We start from the raw sequence: 27,125 nt of genomic DNA, 5'->3' as shown, positions 1-27,125 counted from the left end.
TGAGATCAAATTTCTGTTTAAACTCAGTTTTAATCCTCATTTTAAATCAGAATGCATCCTTTCTAAACTGTAAACCACAAAGTAAGAATCATGCAAAATATCCTCACTCTTAACCTCTAAGATGTAAACTGTCTCTCATACACACACACACACACACACGGCCTGATTGTGACAGTCGCTCTCTCCTGCGGTCTGACTGATGTGGTGTTGCGGCCCCGGGGCCCCTGGAGAGCACTAATTGAATTGGTTTCCAGAGAATACTAATGGGCCTTAATGTTGAGATAACTGATACTCAAACAACGGGTGATCATTGACAGCATGTGTTTCTGCTCTGTAATAAACATGTCACAGCAACACAGGGAGCCAGTTGGTCCGTAAATTTATTCCTTGCCTGTTGTCCCCCGCCTCACATGCGCACCCACACACATGGATTTTTGTGCTATACTTGTGAGGACTCGGTTTAGTCCCTGTTCCATCTAACACCACCTTAAACCACACATAAACACACACAAGATTGTGCCCATTGCTCCACTACAACAATGAGGAGGTTAGTTCAACAAAAACTGAATTATACTTTTGCAATTTCGTAATTACACACTATTGTGTTTCATGATTGAACAAAAAAAATCACACAGACTCAGAGTTAAATATACACAAACACATACAGACACACATATATACACAGACGTCTTCCTACTGTCCCTTGGTTACTTTGGCGTCGATTGGTCCCCTCGCTGTCCAAGCCAGGAGCCTCCTCCACTCCCTCAGTTTTTGCAGTCGTCTGGAAGAAGTTTGCGCTGCAGAGACGATCTCGGCGCTCTGAAAACTCTGTTCATAAACATCACTTACTGTTTGACACCTCAGCCCGCTCATTGAGTGGACAAACACACACAAAGACACTCTGCATGTACTATTGACAAAATACCAGACACATATCTGCACTGAGCTGGAAACACACTACATAGCAAAAAGGTCAATTACAATCCCAATTTGTTGAACATTCAGCACATATTTTCTGGTAAGATGAAGATGTTTAGAGGTCAAATCTAACATATTGCCTTCATTGCCAAACCCTCTTTCTGTGCCTGTGAAACTTTCTTTTCTCTTCTTTCCTGTAAAGCAACAAAATGTAACTTTTGCTGAGCAACCACGCCCTCTGCAGCCATGAGTGGTGATTAATTCTGTTGTTGGATATCAGAGATGAACTCTTGTTTTTAATGACTTCTTAGTCTTTTCAACTCATCTACAGTTTGGCATTACTCTGATTCATTCTGGCAGTTTAAGCTGCTGATTACCCGTTTCTTGAGGGAGAAGATGATGGCACTATTTATCACCAACAGGGGCAGTTACATTAAGGCCAGGATTACCACACCAGAAGTGCAATATGCTTTCAAAATAAAGGCAGCATGAGCCACATAAACTATGCTCATGTGCATAGCCGTTACACATTACAAGACTAATGTAATGAGGGCAACCCTTTGTTCAGCAGATCTTTTTACTGAGGGAAAGAAAGAGTTTATCAAATGGTTAGTTGGATCAAACATTTAATTTCATGACAGGAATCTACAAATCTTAATGCAATTCTGTTGTTTGAGATAGTCAAGGAAAGAAATCTAAGGGTAAGTGACTATAATCTGCAAAATCCAGTCATTAAATATGTCATGCTGAGTCTTTCCTTTAATTCATATGTGGACACAGCTATTTTTTATCCAATCCAGCTGTCTTTAATTAGCGGGAGGTCCCTTAAGCAACACACCCCATGAAGCTTCATGGATAGAAGGTGTCGTCACCCCCCAGCCCCAACACTAACGCAGCCAAAAAACACGCCTGACTGTACCCACCCACATTCTCACCCAGCCAGTGCCTCTGCCATGCTGTGTTTGGTGTAAAAACAAATTCCCTCAGTGTAATCACAAGCTGAGCTAACAGTTTTCAATAGCTTGTCCTTCACCGTCGTCCAGTCCGGCGACACCTCGGTGTTTCTGACAGCCCTGACGACCACTCAGCCTCAGTTATTGTATTTTGCTCAGGCTCTGCAGCCATGAATCTGCTGGGAGTTTGAGAAAATACCACCATGAGAGCGAGGAGGAGCAGGGGGCTTTTGGTGGATTGGGAATTAGGATTGATGATGAGAGATGTGGCACGAAGGGAAGGGGTTTTTATCCCATGCAATGTCCACATGTGCTCGTGGTTTTACAGGCGTGGCTTTAGACAGGCAGTGGGGACAGCGCAAACACATGGCGCTCCAACAACAACTGCTGTAGGGTGGTATAACAATAAGCATCATGTCAGATGTGTGTGGGTAGTGAGAAAGCCTGTCTGAACAAGGCAGTTACATTATATCATTCTGTGAAGCAACACAACACATTCGATTGTGTGTCCATTTTGTGATTATGATAAGGAATGAGACAAATGACAAATGAGACAGTTTGTAAGATTGTATTTATATAGATATTCTATCACAAGTAAAATCAAAACACACACAGTAACAAGTAATGTCTACAGAAGAATATAATAAATACAAGAAGAAAATGAGACTAGATAGTACAAGAAAAAACAATTATCACTTTAAACAAAAGCTACCATAAATGAGAGTTCAACCAAAGGTATAAATGAAATTCATACTATAAAATGAAAACTGTTACAAAAAGCAATAACATAAAAAGAGTAACAGCTGCATCACTTTCTTTTATGGGATCTCTCTTTTTTATAGTTTCCCAGAGAACAAATGCATGCAACTGTGAGATAAATGTTTTTAATTAAGTAAGATTTTAGTAAAGAATATCAATCAATAGCTTATTGATTAGACTTGATTCAGGCTACTTTCTTAGAATATTGTAATTATACATGACCTTGAATATGTATTAATAGTGCTTTCCAACCAACTCCTTATGGGTCCTGTGAAATAAAGCTTTACTGCAAACTTGTTACCTTGGCATGAACTAATGGAGAGCAAAATAAATAAAGAATTTGACTTGGAGTTAGTATAATATGACCATAAACTCTTTGACCAGAGAAATCCATTCAAATGATCTCACCAACACTCTTTTTCCCAGTGAGACAGACGTTTACAGTCCTAAGCAACATCTACTGTAGCTGATCAGTTCTCTGTGTTCATCTTCTTCTCCTTTTCTCTGTGGTGATTCTCACAGATTCTCGCATTCACCATTTGGCTCTCAGTGCCGAGCCAGTGGCAAAAACAAACACAATGTCTCCCATAAACTTGTTATCCCTCCTTGGTTTTCTCACCCACATACCCTCCAAAGCCCACCAACACAACATACAGCAGGAGTCGGTGTGCAAGGTTCCCCTGGTGGCTGTTTGTGGAGTTTGAGGGAAACTGTCATGATGTCACCACCAGACGGCAGACAGTTTTTTCCCCTCTTACTCTCTCTCCAAGCTAAACAGATGAGATCAACCCATCTTTCCTGATGTTCCTGTCTCTGTCGCCAGATAGACCACCACTCCATCCAGTTTGAAACTATGGCACCTACAGTTCAGGCACCAGCCTCACAGTGTCTGCTGGTCTGCTCAGTTGCCAGAATCGCCAATTGCCATTTTTTAAAATGAAAACACAATTTTCCGTTTCCCTTTTTGTGGCCCAGGAATTTGCAGAATCTCTTCCATTCAGGGATGATGGATGGAGCTGTAGTCTGGCTGCTGTTTATAAAATGTGGATTCTTTAAAACAGAAGGAGAGCAAGAATTAAAGGAAACTACTTTTTGAATAATAAAAAAAAGAAAAAAAAGAAATGAAAATGTTTGGGAGTATTAAGACCTCTAATCTCTAATCAGCAGCAGCCACTGTTATGAGTTGCAGTGTGAAATGTTGAGCTGTGAGCTCAGGGTGCAGAAATATTATGGTCCTTTAGGGACATCTACTGGTTTCAAAATGCTGGTGGAACTTGCTTGATACTTTCAGGAATGTTGAGGACAATTTTTAATACTTACAGCCAAATTTTATATTGAAAAATGAAAAAAAAAAAGAGTTTTTCCATCATTCTGGGATAAATGAGCTCCCATGGGCAGACGGAGACAGTTCAGGTGGTCAAATTTAAATATACTGTGTCAGAAAATACTGTTAATCAGCCTACAAAGTGCCTGTCGTGTGTAGGTTGTTAAAGAGCACATTCGCCGTGCCTACTAATGTGTTTTCATACTGTCTTGCTCGTCTCCTAAACTGCATGGTACCCTCTGCTCGTCGTTGCCATGGTTACCGCCAGAAGCTCTGTGTAGTACCGCTAAACGTCCAGTTGAGGGCGAAGCTTCATCAGATTTCTACGAGTGTCAGTGAAAGCATCGCTCAGGTAGTAAAGGGGCAGATCCGAGGACCAGATACGAGGAACCGTGGGGCTGCTTAGCTCCGCTCACACCCCTCGGGTTGTGTTTTCTCCCCCCCCCCTCAACGGCTCCCCGGCTGCCTAACCTCGGCTCTTTCCTGGAAGACCATGGTGGCTAAAAACAGAAAACAGACCGGGAAGAGTCCGGCGACCCAGGCTGACCGCGACAAGAGCCCGCTTGTTTCGCCCCCTGGCAAAAGTAACATCAGGCGACCAGGCAGGGAGGGCAAGCCTTTCACCAGCTCTCATTCGAACGGGCTCTCGGGCATCAGACACAAGCTCGGGCTAACTCCCTCCGCAGCCGTGAAGCTGGGAATTACTCTTCTCCTCGGTAAGTTAGGAGCTTTAGCCTGCTAGCTGCTAACGACTGCTAATGTTGTATGCGTTTTTTTTAGCATTAGCGGGTCCGCTAAATTAAGTTATCGCTGCCGTTGATCTGTTCGGCTAACCGTTAGCTCACCTAAACACTAGCTCACCAGTTAGCTTCCCATTGTCGCTGTTCATTAAAATCCAGTCAAAGTAGCCTGTGTTCTCTCATGTAGCTTCACACGTGTTAACAGGTTTTCTGGCAAAGTTCAAGCTAATGTTTCAATGATTTCCCTTTAAAATAAATGCACCACACAATCATTACCCAAGTCTTCACTCCTGTGGCTTCTATTTGGACGTTATTGTAGTTTATGAAACATAAACTGGTATTTTATTAGCAGCACTGAAAGTTAATTCTCTGTGTCCACAGCTGCTCTGACTGGATATCTGCACTGGTAAGTTGCTTGTCGGCATGTTTATATTCGTCAAACATCACTGCTGTGTTTGCTTAGAGATGCAGCCCTCGGCTCACACATTTCCATTCCTATTTTTAGGTATCATCTCTCACAGCTGTTTGAGAATGACAGACACTTTTCACATCTGTCAAACCTGGAGAAAGAGATGGCTTTTCGGACGGAAATGGTAAATGGTTCATTGATTTTATTGGGGACGCCCTACTTACATTGTTTTGAGGCTGATGCTGCTATTGCCTGGTGTTGGCCAGCAGCCTTACACTTGACTCTTAATGCAATTACAGGTGCAAAATAGATTCATATTTTTTAAGTCCATCTTAAAACAATCATCATGTGCCATTGAGAAGATTGGAAGTACTGCAGAGGACTCTTGTTAAAATAATTTGTGTGAAAGTGAGGGAGGATAGAACCCACTGTTCTCATTTTGTGCAAAGACACATCGCAGAGTTTACCTGAAGTTAATATGAGGCTTAAGAAGATCATGGGCATTTTGCAGCCCTTGTTACCATAAATGTACTGTCAAATTAGCTCTCGCTCTCAGAAAAGGATGCAATGTCATGGTTCAAATGTGGTTTATAAATAAATATTGAGCAGAGTGCTCATAAAGTGTAGAGTCTGTTTGAGCCATGCTGCAGTTTTTAATCTGGCAGTGGGTTATTGTCCAAAACAAGGTGATGACACTGCACTAGGAAAATGACTTTGACATTTCCAATCTCTTTTTTGTTTCTATTTGATAACCAAGCGAATTTGCCAAGTAGAAATGATCAAAGGTGACTTGTGACCAGTGAGTTTGCTAGAGCTGGCCATTAGATTGAGCTGAAACAGGAAATGCCGGCATGCACAGTGTCAGTTGCACGGGCTTCAGTTGAAACGAGCGAGGGAGACTGAGTGAATATTTGCAATGCAGAGGTGCTATGTGACCAAACCCTCAATCAAAATTTTCCACTCAACAATATAATCAATATTGGACTTGCTCCTCTAAGCTGACATTGCTTGTAATGATAAGATTAATGTCAGTGCATTTCTAATATCTGTATCTGTGTCACTTTTTCCTTTGGACACTGCAAAGGCTGCACGACAGCAAAATCTGAAAATATGTGTGATTAAATGTAGCATATGTTTATGCATCACCGTCACAATAACTGTAAAAGCTGCTGATGTTTGACATGCAGTCTAGGCTTCACACCCTTTTTAGAGATGACACTTAAGGACACTGCGACTGACAGTTTAATCATATGCAAACTGAATATTTTTCTTGCTTCACTCCTGCTGTGTGCTACCAGATGGGCTGCAAGCCTGTGTAACTCACTCCTGCTTCTACTGTCTGGGTTGTCTGTTGTAGAGTTATATTTAGTGTGTGTCTCTCTCTCTTTTTCCTTGTTTCCCTTGTTCTCCCTCACTCCATCAATCTGCCTTGACATTTCTCTTCCTACATGTCTCATTTTGAGTTTATGAGTTTAATCTATTGTGTATATTTTCTTTTGGTTCCAGGGTCTGTACTACTCCTACTATAAAACCATTATTGAGGCACCCTCTTTCCTGGACGGCCTCTACATGGTCATGAATGATCGGCTGACGGAGTACCCCTTGGTTATTAACACACTGAAGAGATTTAATCTCTATCCAGAGGTAATCTTGACATATTATTCATATGATTTTAAATACAGCATCATCACCCATGTCATGCAATTTATCTGATGTTATCAGATTGTAAGATTTAAAAAAGAAAACGTAAAAATATTCTAAAGCAAAATTTCAAATTCCACATCTCTAGAATTGATTCTTTATTTTTTGAGCGCACCAGTGAGTGTCTCTGTGTTTAGATAAAATACATGTATTCACTATGCTCAGCTGAGAAACACATGATCTCTTCTCTCTCTTTTGTAAGTCGGACAATGATTTGCTTAATTCACATATCATCAATCGGACATCACAAACATTTCAAACATTTGAGTTCACACAAACAAAAACAGCACAAACAAAGGTTGCAGTGCCTGTGTGAATGCAGCTTTATTAGCAAAGAGTGGTGTAGAAAACATCCAGGTACTGTAGCAGCTTCTGTTCAGGTTTAGGACTACAGCTAACGACTTGATTAAAAGTGCACTCTGCAGCTGCTGCCTGTATTCAACCAAAGATCATCTGTGAGGGAAGAAGCTCTGTTCTGTAACACCACTGTACAATCAGTGGACTGAGTGTTCTTCTAGTTTCAACAACAGATCTTGTCATGTCCATTTCAGCAGTTGCATTGTTTTATAGTTAATAATATCAATGAGCTTATAAAGGTAATTGTTAAATAAAGAAGCTTGCGAGGAAGTTTCACTCATTATTTCACTGTGTCAGATAAATCAGCATTTAAGTATGACATCGGACTTGGTATTGGCAGATACTCAATATTAAAAGACTCCAACTGGGATCAGGACCAAAAAAGCTTAATAAGGACCTTCCAGCAAAGAATATGAGAGAGGTGGTTTATATGAGGCAGCACAAGAATTTTGTTTAAAACTGATATTACACATTAATCAGCTGTTTTTTTCCTGCATTTATTATAGCTGGATGAATTCTTGTAGATTCCACAAACGTTTCACAAAGGAATTCTAAGGACTACAGTGGAAATGTTGTGTGTCTGTATTCCTCAGAGTTAACAGGACAGAAAGGGCCTTTGAGACTTGTTGTTTGAACAGGCTTTTCACTGATTGCCCTCTCTCCCACTGTCCGTTTCTTCTCCCCAGGTGGTCCTGGCCAGCTGGTACCGGATGTACACAGGTGTGATGGGCTACTTAGGGATTCCCACAAAGATGTGCTGGTCCATCAACAGAGGAGAGGGCCTCACTCCTGTGGATAGCTGTGAAGGTAAAGACTGTCGCCATGGAGCCTCCAGTCTGATCTGCAAATAAGATCATTTGTGCATGTGTACACACACACACACACACACAGAGAGAGAGAGAGACAGTTGTATGATGAGGACATTACACAAGCTCATAGTATCACAGTAATGACCTGGAGCTACACTGACATTTAAAATACTCTCACTGAATTGACTGGATGACTAATTTCTTCAGTCTTTGATGATTTCCTTCACTCATGGACAGACCCAGTCACAACAGCCTCATGGGGAGCTGCCAGTTAAGGACTGAACAAAGGAATCAAGCGCTCTCAATTCATGTTTTTTACTCTCAGCTGAAAGAGCTTTTTGTTGTTTTTGTTTTTACTACAAAAATGTTGAACAGATGACTAACTAATCAGTGTTTTTCATATGCATAGATTAAAAGCAGCAAAGCACAAGAATAGTGTCATCAGTGATTACTGTCATTACTGAATAATCTGATAACTTTTTTTTTAAATGAATCAATGAATTGTTCAGTTTATATAATATGCTGGAAAGTGGTGAAATATCAAGTCCAACTTGAAATTAGAAATTTGTAAGACAAATTACAAATTGATACAACAAATTGTGGTTGAATGGCAGCTTATAGTATGTGCCTGACTGTTGGATGGGCATAGTGACGTCTTAGAGTGTTGTCATCACTATGAGTTTGCCGGACAACCGATGGAGACTCACTAGCCTGGCCAAGAAGTATATTTTCCAAAAAGCTGAACTGTTCCTTTAACAAAAGACTTAATTATCACATAAAACAAAGAAAAGCAGCAAATCCTCACATTTTATTTGTTATACTTGGCATTTGTGATTGAAAATGATTTCAAATTATTAATTGATCGTTAGAAATGCAGCAGATAGTCTTTTATTGAACGAATCTATTAATTGCTGAAGCATTTCAACAATGTTTGAAAAAAACGGTGAGATAATAAGAAATATATGATATTAACAAAGAAATATTAACCAAAAAGTCAAGTCAAACATCTGATACACTGTGACATTTAGGATCTAGGAAGCAGCAAAACAAATGGTAGAACCACAGGTATAATACAGCAAATAGTAAATGTAGCAAATAGTCTTTCAATGAACTGATCGATGATAAAGCATTTCAACACAGGTACAACACAGCAACAGCAAGGGCAACACAGTAATTATTATAATAGCCCTGAGGGAAAGAAAAATACTTTAAACATTTTTCATAGAAGTTGCTTTTTTCCAATTGGTTTGCAGACATATTTCCCAGAAGAGTAAATCTGCTGACAGTAAACAAGTGGAAACTGTTGTCAGCTTCTGCAATCTCTGTGTTTCTGTCAGTCTCATTAGTGAAGCGAGGCACCCCAGGGTCAATGTACGCAGGCTGTTTTCACAGTGTTTACATAAACCTGACACAAGCCGCATTGCATAACAGTTAACAGTCAGAAAGAGGAAACATTTGCTGTCACTGTCAAACAGTGCACTATTTTTGTGAGATGCAGAATGACACAGTAGAGAGCGGAGAGTCTATTATATTTTCCAGCTGAGCTGTTGTTGGATCATGTTCTTCCAGTTTGTTGTTGTTTTTTTTTGCGAGCGATCTCCAGTCACATCATGGTGATGAAATGACTCTCAGTAATGTCAACACGCTTCCAAGTATCCTGTTAGTCATTACAGCCTTGTCAATCTGTTCTGTGTACCTGCTAATTTGGCTGGCAGCATTGCTGAGAGGAAATTATTCAATGGTGCTAGAAATACAGTTTCAGTAAAGGTGTAAAGCAAAAGTCCATTTGTTGTCACAAAAAAAGAATTGAGGAACCTATGCTTCTTCATCAAAATTCAACTCATTATTATTCAGTGTAATGTATTTTTACATTTACTGCTACTGCTTAACACATTAACATGTTCCGTAAAACGTCCCCAGATGTTTAATATTCTCATACTAATTTGGGTTTAACTGGTGTATCAAGACCCAACTCTTACATGATTCTTCACTGGTTTCCCACCAGAAAATATGTCCAGTCATGTTTTAGGGAGTCCAAATGACCTTGGTGGGTAAAGCAGTAGGTTTTGTGTGCTACATGAATCGAGCAAAAAACAGCCTAAAGAATCCTCATATACTTGAGTATCACATATTTGCATGAAAGGACACTGATAAAAACACAAGCCTTGTATGCACATACACAAACTAAACATTTTACAGCATACTATATATTGTTTCCGACAAATTCTTGTGTATGGGATAGTATCGAAATTGTGAAGCAGGACATAAAATCACAAAAGGGAAAAATAGCTGAAAATAAAAATAGGAAACACAAAAGCTGCAGCAGGGGATAAGGCTATGTGGTAACCTCATAGGTAGAGCACCACAGATTTATCATCCTGGCCAGGAGCGTTGCAGAGGTACTACTTCTTTCATGGGCTATTTTTGCACTGACCCAACTTAATCAACTTGGAGTGCTCCAAATTATACTGCACCCAAAATGCAAGTGGCACAGTTGGATGGAGACTTATGTATGCCACTCCCAGATTGTTAAAGAAGACTGAATAGAGGCGCAGGAGAATTCAGAAAGGTGTTATGAACATACTTACTATGTCTTCTCTTCTGCATTGACCAGAAGAGTTTTTATATTACAGTTAGAGCTGCAGCAAATTATTGTGATCATTATTGATTAATCTATTGATTCATTGTCTCATTAATCATGTATCAGGTATTTAAAAAAAAAAAACAAGACTTAAGAGTCCACAGCCATGTCAGCAGATCAATGAAGCTGTTTGTGGCTGCATTTAGCAATGGCAACATGGTGGTGTTTAGCAGGTATAATGTTTACCATGTTCACTCTCTTAGTTTAGTGTGTTAGCATGCTGACTGATTTAATTCTAAACACAAAATGGCCACCGTGTCTCGACATTTTCCGATAGTGACTCACTGTAGAGTCCAGACTGCCCTGAGGAAGTAGCACTGCATGGAGGGCGTATTCTAACTTCTTGTACTGTGAGTGCAACGTGGCTGAAGCTCTTAGCAAACAACCATCATCATCACCCATTCCCAGCATGAAACCACATTCAATGGCAAAGGAAACTTACAAATAACCCCAATAAATGATCATCAAGTTATTACCATCCATCCTGAGCTGACATGTATGTCTGTACCTAATTTCATGGTAATCCATCGTTGTTGTGTAAACTTTTCAGTCTGAAAAATGTCAACCTCATGGTGACAGTAGAGGAAAAGTCAGGGAATGATTGTAGTCAGTAGGATTTCTCCTTTTAAGATCAGAAATGTCTGTACGCACCTTTGAAGCAATATGACATCTTCATATTGCTTGTTTTTCCTCTGTCCAAAGCCCAAAGATATTCATTGTACAATGATAGAAAATGGAGAAAAGCTCTAAATCCTTATATTTGAGAAGCTGGTCAGTGCATGTTTTGCATTTTTGAGTAATAAATGACTAATCAGTGATTAGTCAGTTGTCAAAATTGTTGTCAAATAATTCTTTTGTTTATGATCAATCTTTGAAGTGCTAGTTTTAGTCTCATAGAGCTTTTGTCTCCATCAGTAATCAGTAAAATTAACACCATCTCTTTGTCCTCTGCATGTGTGCTTTGTGTGTGTTGTGCACATTAGGAATGGGTGATCCAGCATATTTCTATGTGACCTGTGTGTTCCTGCTGAACGGTGTGATGATGAGCCTGTTCTTCATTTACGGTGCCTACCTCAGGTAAACCCACTCCTGCCCAGTGTTCTGTCCTGGCATACTCTGATGGGAGAGGAGAGGATGAATTTTTATGGTCTATTTCATTTCTCAACTGTCAGACTTAGACAGAAAAACAGTTTTACGATTTGTCTCCTGTCTCTGCCAAAAATATGGATTTGAAAGATCAGATGGAGGATGACCTTTCTGAATCTGTCTGTTGCTCTTTGCCTTTCTTATCATGCATCCTCACTTCTCTCCATTATTCCTCTTTAGTGGCAGTCGGCTGGGCGGCGTTGTTACCACAATGTGTTTTTTCTTCAACCACGGTGAGGTGAGTGCACTGTCCTCGTCCTCTTACTTACTATCAGTGTCAGTAAGTCGGGATTTTTAAATGTCGCAGCTTTGTAGCTCAGTGCAAGGCTCTCTGGGTGTAAGCTTCTGAAATGTGTAAAACTTAAAATGAAAGCGCTCAGTGAAAAGCGGAGGGTGGCTAATAAGAGCTCATTTCAGCCCTCAAAGGAGCTTAGAGTTGTTTTTGGCTAGCACTCAAAGCTGAGTGCCTCCACCCACGTCCTTTTCTCCAGTTTCCTCCAGAACAAATAGCAAGTCTCTTTTTTTTCCCAGATCAATATGCTGACATTTCAATCACACTGACACACACACTCACATCCTGCTCACCTCTTTCCATTGGTGGTGGTTTGTGACATTTCATGAGCATCTGTGATTTTCACTGTTTTATGGGGAAAGTAGTGGGGTGGCTGAGTGTTCTGAAGTGACAAACATGTGAGATTATAGTGTTAAGTGTGTTATTGTGTATGAATAGTGGTGTAGTGGTGTGGGATTTTATGATAGAGACAGGATCCTCTTCTACAAACGGACAATATGTAGCAGCTGAGGGACAGAAAACTGACGCCCTGAATAAGGTCTTTTTTTTCTTGACCTGATTCAAAGTCCTGTAATACAGAGTATGTGCTGATGCAGAGTCCAGTCCAATACTTCTGCTACAGTATATGAGGTGCAATCAATAAGCTCTGAGACTTTTTGTTATTGTGAACAAATGGAGCGCGACGCAGTAATGCACATGCAGCAGGTACAAGCTATAACTGAGTGATATCGTACCATTACCCATTTTACCAGCAATTTTGTGACCACTTGCAGGTGTGTGTTTGTGATTTTACCATTGAGCAAAAGCAGCACCTATGAATAATTTTAGATAACTGAAATTATTTATGAGCTGCACAGGTACAAAATGCCTGTGAATCACAAACTGCTTTACGTCTCTTAAGGTATTTTTCCTCTGGGAAATCAAAGCTAAGTGATGCATTTCTCGTTGACTGTGATGCTTTGATTTGCTTTTTAATATGTGTGTTTGTTTATCTTGTGTGTGTTCATGTGTGTTATCAGAGCACTCGTGTGATGTGGACTCCGCCACTCAGGGAGAGCTTTGCTTACCCTTTTTTAGTCCTGCAGATGCTTCTTCTCACCTACATCCTACGGTAAACATGCCATAATCAGTCTCTGTTAGATGGATGATGGAACATTGAAAAGTGCATTAGTTGAGATTACTCACCAAATCTAGTTGTATCTTTATGCTTGTGATATACATTTTATTGTGTTTGAAACATTGAGTCTTCAATGCACAAGTGAAACAATAGCCACTGTTTACACAGCCTGTATAGAATGGGAGCCTTTATTCTGCTTTGCCATTCTCTGTAAAAGGTACAGACATGTAATAAGGGGACATTGTTGTTCCGCCTTTAAGGTGGCAGAGGAGGTATTCTCAGAGCTGGAATAAATGTCTGTGTATAAGAGAGAGCTTGCATGACAGAGCAGATGCCAATTCTGCTGATGTTACACGTCACGCCTCTGATTCTAGAGGGCCGGCAAGCTATCTAAAGTCACACACAAGTGTGGCGTTACACTGGCTTTGTTTGATTTGGTTCAGTGTAAACAAGCAAAGGGTTGGGGGCATAATGAAGGGTCTTGTTAATATCAATATAGTGTGATCTCTGTATAAAAAGAGGCTAATGGCTTAAGTAACAACAAAGACATAGACACTGAACAGCTTTGGATTGGATTGTTACATTTATGCAAACACACCAACAAACCGAGATGTTAGCGTTTGGATCTTTTAACTTTGATTTAAAAGCCTAACCCTAGACGATTACATTACATTTGTTGCACTACTTATCAATAAATAACAATGTTTATCTTTATGGGCCCTGTTAAATAATTAACAAATAAATGTTCTTTAAGGATTTTTGATGGATCCTGTTAAACTGTAAATATGTTAAAGAGTAAGAGTAAGACGTGAAAGGGTAAGACAGAAAGCTGTTTGCTCATGGCTTTGAAGCAGTGCGGGCTACAGACAGTTTTCCCTTTGTGTGGTAATTACTGGGGTGAAGCAGAGCTTGCTTCTGCTGTCAGCTAAATTGTGCACTGAGGCAGGCTTTTTGGTGAGCCATAGTACTTGCCACAGACTAGTTATCTTCTCATTGCACATCAGCCAGTGGACGCCACCTTGTGTTGTGTAAGTGCAGTCAGTTAACTGTTAACTTTTATCAGCTTAAAAGTAAATGGTGAGTGAACCCTGTGTCGTATTTCTCAGTACATAACCAGGTTTTTGTGGTACACAGAGTGAAATTGAATGCGTGCGTCTGCGTGTGTGTGGGGGTTTTCAGCCAACTTAATGCATCTTCTCTTATCTCCCTTACACCCACACACACTCTCTCACCACTCTATTTCTTTCTCTTTTTTTCCCTCTGCTGTCTCTCCTCTCTCCACAGGACACGGAACCCGAGCAGGACAGCCATGGTCGCTCTGGGCATCTCCAATTTGTGCTTCATGCTGCCTTGGCAGTTCGCCCAGTTTGTGCTGCTCACTCAGGTAAACAGATTGCAAGAGAAACACTGAGAGAGAATGTGGGACGAAAGGAGTTTGGGCAGATGAGATTAGAGAGAGAATAGGGACTTGGAGAGAGAGCAGAGGACCCTGGCAACTTTAGACGTTGGCAAAGAAATGAAGAGACAGAGAAGTCTAAAAGAAGAAGAAGGGATAGAGATTTGTGAAATTACAAGAATACACCATTACATCTTCATTTTATTAAGGCACTCCTAAAATACATTTGACAACAGGCATCTAAGAATATTTTAAGTGCAATAGTTGAGATTGTTGGAAGGACAGATTCTTTCAGACAGGCAAGTTAAAGAAAGAAGCACTAAGTTGAAGAGTGTAGGCTGGCAGACAGAAATGCTGGAGTTTGAACCACGGCTCTCAAACAAACAGGTCACTGCTGCGAGCATCTGTGCACAGCAACAGTTTAGCCCACACTGTCGGCGGCTCCCTCAGGGTACTGCTGCTTTCTGTATGGGGATTTTAACAAGAGACAAGTTATTTACCAGCTGTTGTTTCTGTGTTTTATATTTGTAAACTGCTAATTGAACCCATTCGCCTCATCCACTGTATGTGTAAATCAACCTAAGGCCAAGTGCTGTATATTAACCCTCGCTGCTCACTCCTCAGTTGAGAAATAGCAAGACGCCTAAAGATATTAATCCCTGTAGTATTATGGTACCTCACATCCCTTTATTATTGCATACCTGCCATAGATACCTCCATATTTATTCAGTGCACACAGTTATTTCATTTTATACAATATCAATGCAGCATCATGTTGTACTCAAAAAGTCAACTACTGGGCACGCACTACCAGGGTAGAGTGAACACACAGTGTATATTTAGGCCTCTGATTCCACTGCAGTGTGTGCAAAATAATGAGCTGTGTGGGATGTCCCTCTATCAGCCATCTCAGATACTGGTGAACAATGAATCTCATCACAGTTTAACAGAAGTTAATCTGTAAAATTTCCATCAGTCTCTAAACAGATCTCAGGACTTAACGTAGCTTAATGTACTTAATTAAAATGCAATTTCTGACATCAGTAAACTTTTCAAGATAAAGTAAGTTGTGTTATAGTTACTGGTTATCACTGTTATTTTTTGACTTAATTCCAACTTTGTATTAGATTCAGTTTGTCGTATAGAAATGTGTTCTCTTGTAGCTAGAGTTATTTTTATAATGATAGTGAGACTCTCAGTCTCTGCGTCCTGCACAGCTCTCCAGATGACAGGAAGGAGATTTGTCTGTCATCTGTCTGTCACAGGTGCTAGTCACAGAGTGGGCGGACAGTTCATAAGAAACCCACATCTAGCTCATCACACATCACACACTGCTGATGGAAAAGTGAACATGTCACCTCAAATATCGTGTGGACTGTCTGTATGATGACAAGAAATTGTTAATGGACATGAATATCCAGCCTCTATTAGCAGCATATCATATTTTCACAGCATTAAACACTAAATTCAGGTCCCTTGAAAAAGTGAGTGTGTTGAAAAATATGGAAATTGAAAAGTGAAAATATGCAGGAGGTGAATCTTAATGTTTATAATATTCATATTTTTGTGTCTGTGTGATTGTTTTTTCAGGTGGCTTCTCTGTTTGCTTCGTACATCCTGGGTTACCTCGGTCCTGCCAAGATGCAGTCTATCCTGGTCACTCATATGGTACAGTAGATGTCTTTTCCAAATCCTATAGTGTGTTAAGACCATTTTTGTTTCTAACTTGACATGAATTGGTCGCTGGTGCATCATGAGGAGGCACTGTGACAAAGTGATTAAGAATGCAGAAGAGAAGATGCAAATTGCCAATCTGTGCAGGTGAGACAAGGAAAAAAAAAACACTGAACAAAGAGAAAAAAAGCTGTGTGTGTGGATCATGTGTTGCACCCAACATAAGTAAAAGTCATTCCAGATGCTGTCCTCTGAGCTGTAACGTGCTCTGCCTCAGTTCTCCTTATCTCACTCTGTTCCTCGGCCGGAAAAATTTGACATGAGCCGAGAAGAAAACACCAGCAGAGATGGGGATGACTTTCTTTAGTATTAACTGTGCAGTGCCTTTTCAGCATTAAAGAGGGAGGATATGTGGGCAATTTGGTTCACTCTGCCAAGGACAAAAGTATATCTCTTTCTATGAGAATGAGTAAAGATGTTTGTGCTGGGGCGTGTGTGTGTGTGTGTGTCATTCTGGCCGGTCGTCCCTCTCCTCCACATTCTTTCCCCCTAATCCCCTCAGCATGCCAGGCTGTTAGCCAGGGCCTGTGTGCTCCACAGATAAGGAGAAGGCCCTTTGTGGTAAGATGGTGGAGATTTGTGTCAGAGGAAGGCATATGGCTCTGCATAATTTAGAGAGCTTGGCAACGACGACTTTGGCTCTGTGTGTGTGTGTGTGTTTGTGTTCAAGAAAAGAATACAGACACACAACCAGACGTCTGTCCTCTGTGACCTACAGTGTTAACAAGCCTAAGCAGTGTCACTTATTAATCAAAATAATGATAATAATTTCATTAATTAATCTGTCTTTTTCTGATTAATTAATAATAGTGAAAATTGCAGTTTCTCAGATGCCAAAGCGACCCCTTCAGACTGATCCAAACCCAAAAGTATTCAGGTTACAATCATATAAAACAGAAGCAAACAAACCTCTGCATTTGAGAAACTGGAGTCAAATATTGCTTAACCTTGAAACATGAACAATTACTCAGTTATAGAGCTGAAGGACAATGAATAGATTTGTTGATCAACACAAAATTCTGTGATGACTTGATCACATAATCTGTTATGTGATCAAGTCATTTTTTAAAACATAAATACCAAAAACGTACTGGTTGGAACTTCTTAAATGTGAATATTTACAAGTGTGCTTGGTCATATATGACAGTAAAGTGAGTGTTTTGGAGTTTTAGGGTGTTGGTTGGACAAAATGAGCTATTTAAATGTCAGTTTGTGATATTTTTCACTATTTTCTGACATTTCATGGATCCATCAATTTGTTAAGACCAGCATTCATCAATTGATAACATATATATTAAAGAAATATTATTTGCAGCCCAAATCAATTCTAAAAATGGATGACTTTAATTTCTGTGACTCAACTAATCAATTAATATATTTATTGTTACAGCACTACAAAAATTTGCAGTTTTGGTCTCCCCACTGTCTATATAATGCAGAGCATTATTCCACTCTTCACTGAGGGATTAAGCATCAAAAAGTTAATTTAATAGGATTATATTCTGCGAGTGGCTGCATATTCAAAGTTCAATGCAGTGGTTTAAATCTCTGGAGTGTTTTCAACAACACTGTCGCACAGAAAGACTTATTGTTGAACACTTAATGCGATCTATCCCAGACCACCCTCCTGCCATAGAGAGACAGAGATGTTATTATTTGCAGGCGGCAGTGAAAATGGAGCTGCATGCTTTTATGAGACCACTGAAAACCTACAGAAGCTGGCTGTGCCTCTGAGCTCACTGCCTACCTCGCATGTTGAGCATTATTTCTAATTACACAGACAGACCGTGCACATAAAGCTACTGGAAACACCAGTTACTGTGGCTGGATCACAGCATTCACTGTAAGAATACCACAGGATTGTGATGAATAACGCCTCCTTCCTGTCACCTTCCTACAGATCACACTTGGCGTCTGCTTCATCCTGATGTTTGGTAACTCCATGCTCCTCACATCATTCTACGCCTCCTCGCTCGTCTCCATCTGGGTGAGTCTGATACACTGTACTGTATTTACAGTCACTGAGTGTTCTCAGATTTATTGGGCCTCAGGAGATAAATTAGCCCAAAACAATGAGTATGTTTGTACAAGTAAATGCATTATGGGAGGAAATGGACTGAAATTAGAACACCATGATTAGGATAAGTGAAGATAAATGCTGTTTTATCATTTTGGGTGGATTTTGAATTCTGTTTTGGTGATTGATATTTCAGGCAATCATTGCACTGAGGGATCGATTCACTCAAGTTTTCAAACCTGGCATCATCATTTGGGTATGTAGAATTGACTTTATTCATTATACTTTTTATATTTTCTAATGACAATTTCATAATTTGCACTCATACATATCTGTATATTTTACTGTGAAAGAGAAAACAAGGAAAGAAAAATGAATAAACAAAAATGGTAGGAAAGAGGAAAGCGTAACATATAAAGGGGGGGAAAAATGATTTTTATTTACCGTCCATATTAAATAATCATTTATTCTTCTCGAGGCTGAATCTGTATTTTATCACTCTGTGTCTGCCTCCTCTAATGAAAAATTCCTCCATGTTATTCAGATGTGGATCTGAATTTAATCCATTTAATCTTCTGCTGCTCATGGTTGGAGGGCTGCACTTCATTCATTTTTAAATTTAATTTATTTTAAAGAAATAACCAAATGTGTCTGAAAAGCAGCCATTTTATATTTAATATTTAAATTCAGTATTGCCTATGTGCCCATATTTGAAGCTGACATCTCAAAAAATAAACATGATCACGCAGCCTTCATTTTAGACTCTCCTGTCAGTCAGTTTTGCAAGTAACCAACACTCATTTAGGTGAAATAAGGAGCTTGAGATAAAAGAGGTAAAATGATAGGACTGGCTGTATTTTTTGGCCACTGTGTCCAGTCAACAACTGCACAGTTTACCTGGCGTGGTCCCAACCTCACAGCACCTCCGGCTTTCAGGCTTTTTTCCAGGTTCCTGTCTGTTTTTTTTTCCTCCTCAGGTTATGCAGGGTTTGGCGTGGGTCGGCTCCACAGTTCTACTCAAATTCATGTTGTCCACAGTCCTTGGTGCCTCTGATGATGTAAGTGACGGTAACTTAAAGTAAGAGTGGGTCAACTTACCAAAAACTCGAATCACAGCCTTCTTAACACACAATCATAATCCATGATCTGAATTTCAATCTTTCTTCCCAATTTTAAAATGTACTGTAGAGAATATCCAGACTCGAACCAGCCTATGGACTTTATTTATTGCTCCATTTAAAGCACAAAATTGTATTAAAGCAACATTGTGTAACTATTTTACCTTAAAATAACAGCTTCAGGATCATTTTGATGGTACACTCACTTAATAGGGTGAATGGAAAGACTATGAAGTCATTAAAAACCAGCATTCATCTCTAATATCCAGCAAGGAAACTTTAAAAATGAAGATGATCCTAATGACTGAATTTTATTATGTTGTTTAATGCCACCATCTGAAAGGGTCATAATTAACAATAAGAAACATTTTCAAATGCATTCAAGCATTTAAATGCCAGGAATGTCTGAGAGGACATTTTTAAAAACTAAATGTGAAGAAAATATGTCTACTGTTCTCTAGGCTCACATCAGTGGACTGATCAAGTCTAAGTTCACCAGCTACAAGGACTTCCACACTCTGATGTACACGTGTGCTGCAGAATTTGATTTCATGGAGTTGGAGGTAAGGTCTTCTTTTACCAAAATCGAAGGTGACATTTATCTTCCTCAAGTCAAAACTGTCACAAAATGCTGGGGAGGAGCTCTGTGTGCTGCGGCCTTGTTCGCAGATAAAGTGAAACTCTCTGGTTTGTTGTGAAAATCTTTATCAAACTTTAGCTTTCAAAATGTCCCTCAGCCTTCTGTGAAGATATCAGAAAAATCTGGCAGCTCATTTTGGAGGAGTTCTGTGATGGACAGCTGCCTGGTTTTGTTTTTGTGTGTTTTATTATTAGTAGCTGCTCTTACCTCACCTCACTCTGTGGCTCTGTACTCCTCTCTCCCTCAGACCCCCTTGCGTTACCTCAAAACATTGCTGCTGCCCATCAACATGCTGGTGGTTGCTCTCATTGCTGCGAGGGTAAGGTTCTCTCTATTAACTGCCTGTAATCTTCCTCTCTGCATTTGTCCCCAACAACCTCCACCAAGAAGACAGGACAGTCTGTCTATAACCTGACAGGCAAAACATAATTGATTTGGGCTCAGTGATGAAATCAAACTGAACCGCAGAACACTTGACACTATTATGCATTCAAAGTTGCTGGTTTGGGTCCATAGCCTATGTAAATTACTGAATAAATAATGCATTAACTGTACTTGAAGATTATATTTAGCTTCCTTGATGAAATGTCAAGACTTAACCTGAGCGTATATTATAAATAATGCATTTCCATCTTCCCTACAAAGACCACTGTGCAGTGTTTATTTTTGATTCCTGTACAATTCCAGTGTTTTTTAATAAAAGAAAATGTGAAAATATATTTTAAAAAGACAATATAACACATCTTATAGTAAATAGAATGACATGAAAACTTGAACAAGAAAAGGCAGCACAGAATAACTTTTAAAATGTAGCAATATCATATCTTGAAGAGTCCTCTGTGCAGTCTGTAGTGGCAGAAATCATAGGGATGTGGCTGTCAGACAGTGCAGTATGAAGTCTTCAGGTCTGCCTTTCAGAACAATACAGCAGGCAGTCAAACATGAAGTTGAAATCACTTTAGAGCCTTGAGACGCTGCTTCACTGCGGCAGGAAGACGAGAGCCGGGGGGTTTTATCCGCTCTGGTTACCACGCTTACATTTTTACCCCTGAGTAGAGCTGCTTGAATCGAGGAAGAGCTGTTTTAAATTCTGGTTCTACTCTACTTACATATGTATGTTTAAGCTTTTAGAGACGAAGGACGGGGACATTTATTACCTTTATCTATTTAGATCAGTCAGGGTAGGCTAAATAACAGAAACACCTCTATGTATAATGCAGTGTAGTTCAATGTCGCCACAACCTACGTCCTCCAGAATGATTTTACAGTCAGTCAGTGCCTCTCTAAATTAGTTTTAATTAAAATGGAGCACTATGACCTTCATGAAGTGAGGAGTTTTTTGCAGGACTATCAACTTAGTGTGCATTTGTTGTAGCCAGGTGTACCAAATAAAGTGCCAACTAAGTGTATTTAAGGGGGGGCGGGGGGCAAATATTAAAGCAACTGGTCTTTATGTAGTCTAATCCAATTATACCTTGCCCACGCTAAGCTAAGAATACATGAGTTGATTTGACAAAGCATGGCAGGCAACACATGAGCAAGCTGTTAGGAAGAGGCGTTTTATTCCAACAGTTTGTCCTTTTCAGACCATGCAGGATATAGTCCGATTCCTGAGAGATGGAGGGAAGGCGTCTGGCAAGACTGAAGATGTTGATGAAGCTGCAGGGTAAGTGACCTGAAGCCTCCTTGCTGATTAAACTGCCTTTTCTTGTTTTCACTATTAATTACCAACTGTTTTAAATAGGGAAACAGAGATGCCTTTGAAATGGTGTGGTAGCCTTAAATGAGCAGTTTCTTGATGAATAGTCAATACTTGTGTGGACAGCTGAGTTCATATATTTCTGCCCGCTCTGTGTTGCAGGTCTGAGATAGCTGCAAAAGGAGAGGTGAGAAAAAAGCATGCACAAAAATTGTGTTGGTAGCATTTTTCACAGCATTGTGCCATTTTTCTAAACCCTTTTTATTTTATTCGATTCCTCCAGTGCAGTTGCATCTTCTCAGTTACTATTTCCCTGAGTGATTTTCATCCCTTTTCTCATTACCAAGAAATGAAAGGCCGCTTCCCTTCTGCTCTGAAATCTCACTGTGCTGCCTTTTGTTCTGCTGCTTCGTGTCATTTTCTCTAATATTCCCCCCAGGGCAGGAAATCGCTCAGATGTTCATCCACCAGCCACAGTGTGTGGAAGCTTTCAGTGTTTCCCAGATAATTGCTTTAATGTTTCTGTGTGGCTCCATGAGTAACCTTACAAGAGGAATCTCTCTCCTCACAGGAGAAGCCATGTTAAAAACATACTTAGATCACATCATGCAAATGTCACTAAATATTGCCTTAGTGTTTAAAAATTGGAGAAAACGTTTCTCATGATTTCATTATCAATTAGGGCTTTCACTTTTTAAAAATGGTGAGTTCAAACAATTTAGAATGCAAAAAATTATCTGAATGTAACCCATGATCCTGACATACGTCAGAGAATTAACAGTTCACCATTAAACAAGCTGAAGTTGAGAAATGACAAGTGACAGTTGACTAATCTTTTCAGCACTACTTAAAAACAAGAGTGTCAGTTTTGAGGAATTAAAACCAATGTTCATTCTCATATTCATCTTAAATGTACTTTGTATTGAGTGATCAGTATAAGGTTAAATTATATATACAGTGATTGCAGCTGTTTGGATCAGACATTATGGTTGGAGTTTGTTTATCTGCCATTTAACCTCCACAGCTGTTAAAGAGTTGATTATTGTAGTTTAAAATGTGGCCTCATAACCTGTGTTATTTTGTTTTTTTCTCTGCACCTTCCCGTCAGTTTTAATTGATGCTTGTCAACTTGTCACCCTCCAGCTGGTCTACCACAGTCTGCAGCTGGTGGCCTTTGCTGTCCTGGCAATCCTCATCATGCGTCTGAAGCTCTTCCTGACGCCCCACATGTGCATCATGGCCTCGCTCATCTGCTCCAAACAGGTCAGTCTCTCACCACAAGTTAAGTGATCCAAAAAACATCATGTATTATATTTTAAAAGATACAGAAATGAGACAGCATCGGAAAGCTCAGAGACTGTTCTTGTTGTGAACGATCCCAGCAGACAATTTAAAAAAAAATCAGTTTCTGGTTATAGGTGCAGTCTGAACTTCCTGATCACACCCCATGTTGGTTTTCTTAATTCCATTAGCGTTTTACTTGTAAAGAGAGATTATCTCTTTGATATGAGGTTTGTTTGATCGCACATCGTGTCCTTCAGTAATGCTCTCTCACTGTGTCCTGGTTGTTATATCAGCTGTTTGCTTGGATCGGGGAGAAGTATAAGCACCAGATTGTGGTGTTTGCTGTAATGGCCATCATGGCCATACAGGGAGTAGCCAACCTGCAGGCCCAGTGGGCGATCATCGGAGAGTTTAGCAACCTGCCACAGGAGGAGCTGCTGGACTGGATCCAGGACAACACCCGTCCAGGTAAGTGAAGCCACCTGCTTCTGTAGCCACAGTGAAAATAATCATCCTAATTATTCTGTTCATAGTTGGATAATCACAAAGTCTTTATTTGAGGAAAAAGTTCAGTGCAGGTTTTCTTTAAAAATCTCATATTAAAGGCGCAGGAGACTTGATTGAGCATAATGTTTCTTTAGTGTCCATATCTAGGAATACATGTGATGTACTGTGTAAAGCTTTCAGACTTAGAGAAAACATCAAATAATAACTAAATATCACCATAAAGGAAGGCAAAAAATTCATTGCAGAGCTCCTCAAAACTCCCAACAAGAGCTGCCTCCTGAACCCCTGAAAGAGTTTACAGCTCAGTTTATTTTGATGTTCTTGCTGAAATGTGCACTGCACACAAATCTCCTATTTCATTGGTCACATGAAATGAGCTGTCCAACACTTCACAGATGCCGAGAAGTCCCCTCCTGTCAACACTAATTATACTAACGACTGACAGTCACAAATGAAAGGAGGCACCCAGGGGGAGCAGTGCTCCTTATTTGGACCTGTGCTGAAACCCTGAATCTGAACCAGGAACTAAAGATAAAAATTCATGCAAACAAACAACATAGATACTATTTACATTTCTAGGAGCTGATTGCAAGGCAACATACTAACTGACACCCATTAAGTTAATGATCTTGAGTTTTCTTTACTGATGTTATATGTAACCAAGGCAATAAAAATGCATTTACCCAGTTTTGGCTTAGACATCTAGATATCTTTTGACCTGAGTCTGTTGTTCTCTGCAGAAAACAGACAGGTGTTTGACTCTTTGTTTTTCTTTTGTTTTTCTGTGACACAGATTCTGTCTTTGCGGGAGCGATGCCCACCATGGCCAGTGTGAAGCTGTCCACGGGTCGTCCCATTGTCAACCACCCACACTATGAAGATGCTGGTCTGAGGTCAGTGGAGCTCACAGTAGATCAGATCAGATCTTGTTTTCATTATTGAATTCATTCATCCTCCCAGGTCTATCACATCTGTAATATTTGTCTGTTGTACTGCTGCATAACATGTGCCTCCTCCTCCTTGTGCATTATAACGTTGTGTTGGGTTCCTTGCAGGGAGAGAACCAAGCTGGTCTACTCCATGTACAGCCGCATGTCTGGAGAAACCGTAAAGAGAAATCTGATGAAGCTGGGAGTGGACTTCTTTGTCCTGGAGGACTCCTGGTGCACCAGGCGAACCAGGTATCACAACACTACCAGTGCCCTGTCACAGAAGAGTTCACATTGTTACCTGGGGCCATGTTTTCTTTCACATTTTGTTTTTTGTGTATGTAGCTGACAAATGCTGGACAGATTTCTATTTCCGATGAGCACTGGTTTTCTTTCTTTCTCTATCTCATTCATCTTTTTTCTTTCGTCTCTCTTCGACCAGGCCCGGGTGCAGCATGCCAGAGATCTGGGACATCGAGGATCCCCAAAACGTTGGTAAAACTCCTCTATGCACCCACATGTCCAGGAACTCACGACCCCACTTCACCACAGTCTTTTCCAATGACATTTATAAAGTTCTCAAAGTCCCCAAAGTCACCAAAGATCTCAGATAACACCATGGGATGTACCAGTGCAGCGCCAAACTTGTTCTTTCCACCGGTTTTGTTTTTTTTGGATATATTTTTTGGTCAGTCACTGCTGTTGCTGCTTTTTACTTCCCACAACTCAAACCCCCATGGTTGCCCCTTTTTTTTCACGGTGCTTTGATTCACTGAGAGATGGACAAGTAATATTTGGATATGCCAAAACAATCTGCCGTGCGTCTGACCTCATGGTTCTCAGTATGAAAGAAACTCCCTGTCCCCACATTTTGCCAATCATCCTTCTTGCTGCAGCTTTGTCATCCAGTGATGTTCCCATAATGCTTCGGTCAGTGCCCAAGTGAAAACCAAAAGGTGTTGTAGCTCTTTGTTTAGCTTGCTGCATTAGTTCTGTTACACACAGTCTTTATTTTAAGAAATACCGTTCAAACATAATTTTTTACTGTATGTAATAATTTGTTTTTGACTTTTGCTTAAGAAGTAAATTTTGTCTGGCAGGACTAATTGATGATGTCCACATACTGTGAAGCAATACCCTTTGCAAACTTGACAAAAGCTGACTTCTTTTGTCATGCACGGTGTTGATCTCTGAAAAGATTTTCAGATTTTTTTTTATAATTTATTAGTGTGAATATTTTTATGCAAAGTTCAAGGTGTTAAGACATTTTCTTTCAACAGTGTTTTAAGAGTCCTGGAAATCACAGGGGAAAATTCTGTTCTTGTGAAAGCTGTGGAAGCTTTGAAAATCTTTGTAATACATATCATTCAACATTGGTGTCTAGATTGGGTTCACTCAAGAATATTTTTAGCTAAATTTCACTGAGTAGAAGAGCTTTTGTTCTTAAGTCAGTTCTGAGTTTTTTATGGCGAAACATATTTGAAAAGAAAAAACAAGTGGCCAACATTTTTGTAAATACCCAAACAGCTGTTTTGTACAATACCCATGTACGGCCTTTAAAAGGTTCTTTGTGTTTCTTGAATTATTGTTTATTGCCAAAGGAAGTCTTGTTATCAAAGCTGGGTATTCGGGGTACTGTAGCAAATAAAAGATGTGTTTTTAGTGATGGAGAACCATCTGTTTGTGAGTTCTGTAACAGCCAATCCAAGCTATTTGTAGCAGTGAATTTAATGTAAGTGGTAACAGGTGTTGGTTCTTTTGTTCAGGCCACAGTAATGATTGTTCAGTATTTTAAGGCAATTAGCTTAGCATAGATTAGCATGGAAATGGGATACAGGGAAACAGCGAGCCTTGCTCTGCCTGAAAGTTAAAAAATTTGCCTACCAACACCTGATTAATATCCTCCATCTCGTTTGTTTAATATGTGCATCCACCATTGCTGTTGATCAGCAGTGTTATGGTGACGATAAGACTCTGCATGTAACTCTCTGAAAAACTGCAACTTGCCATTTTAATACTTAATTACCAATACTTAGTCATCTCTAGTGTTTTTGACCTTGGGGCAGAGTCCAGGCTAGCTGTTTCCCCCCTTTCAGTCTTTGTGCTAAGCTGCACTGCTGCATGTTGTATTGATGGTTTGTCCTGATATAATCAGACTCATTTGACAGTTTAAAGTGCATTCATTTCCCCATCTTGGTCTAATGCAGATACTTCCTCAATGGCAAGAAAGCAAATAGATGTTGAACAATTCCTTTAACAGCGAGGAGTGCTCATGTTGAGGAGCATCAAACAACATTATGGCTTCCTACTCTCTGAGCCCTTTTCCTCCTGCAGGAGCTTGAATTTATACTGCCGCCACACAGACACAGTTTTCTGTTGCACGTTTACTCCAACATGGCAGCGTGTCCTACAGTCACCGATCACTAATTATCAGATTTTCCATGAGTGACATTTCTAAAAAAAAAGAAAAAGGCTACAAGTTTTATCCTGGCTTTGATTAATTTTTAATGTAATGGGCTGAAATCATTTCAGTACAACACACTGGGGAAAAAGAGCTTCTGTGGTGAGACTAAATGTGCTGTAGCGAGCACCTCAACAAATCATGCAGCACATTCAAATTTAACCTCTTACATCT

At 39.9% G+C, this 27,125-nt stretch overlaps 1 protein-coding gene across 1 annotated transcript; it reads left to right on the top strand.

Moving 5' to 3' along the window:
• The first annotated feature begins 4,270 nt into the window (after positions 1-4,270).
• dpy19l1l (dpy-19-like 1, like (H. sapiens)) lies at positions 4,271-26,163 on the top strand. Its single transcript, XM_018676118.2, has 22 exons — positions 4,271-4,670; positions 5,076-5,100; positions 5,200-5,287; positions 6,610-6,747; positions 7,848-7,968; positions 11,595-11,688; positions 11,938-11,995; positions 13,069-13,160; positions 14,451-14,550; positions 16,153-16,230; positions 18,197-18,283; positions 18,510-18,569; positions 19,291-19,371; positions 19,893-19,994; positions 20,319-20,390; positions 21,658-21,737; positions 21,933-21,957; positions 22,914-23,033; positions 23,348-23,522; positions 24,355-24,454; positions 24,617-24,742; positions 24,933-26,163. Exons 1-22 carry the CDS (start codon positions 4,448-4,450, stop codon positions 25,102-25,104), a joined length of 2,217 nt encoding a protein of 738 aa, XP_018531634.1. The 5' UTR covers positions 4,271-4,447; the 3' UTR covers positions 25,105-26,163.
• The last annotated feature ends 962 nt before the right edge of the window (positions 26,164-27,125 follow it).

The sequence above is a fragment of the Lates calcarifer genome, linkage group LG15, assembly GCF_001640805.2.
Source record: "Lates calcarifer isolate ASB-BC8 linkage group LG15, TLL_Latcal_v3, whole genome shotgun sequence".
Classification (NCBI taxonomy): Eukaryota; Metazoa; Chordata; class Actinopteri; family Centropomidae; genus Lates; species Lates calcarifer.
This window is presented reverse-complemented; position numbering and strand designations above follow the sequence as displayed.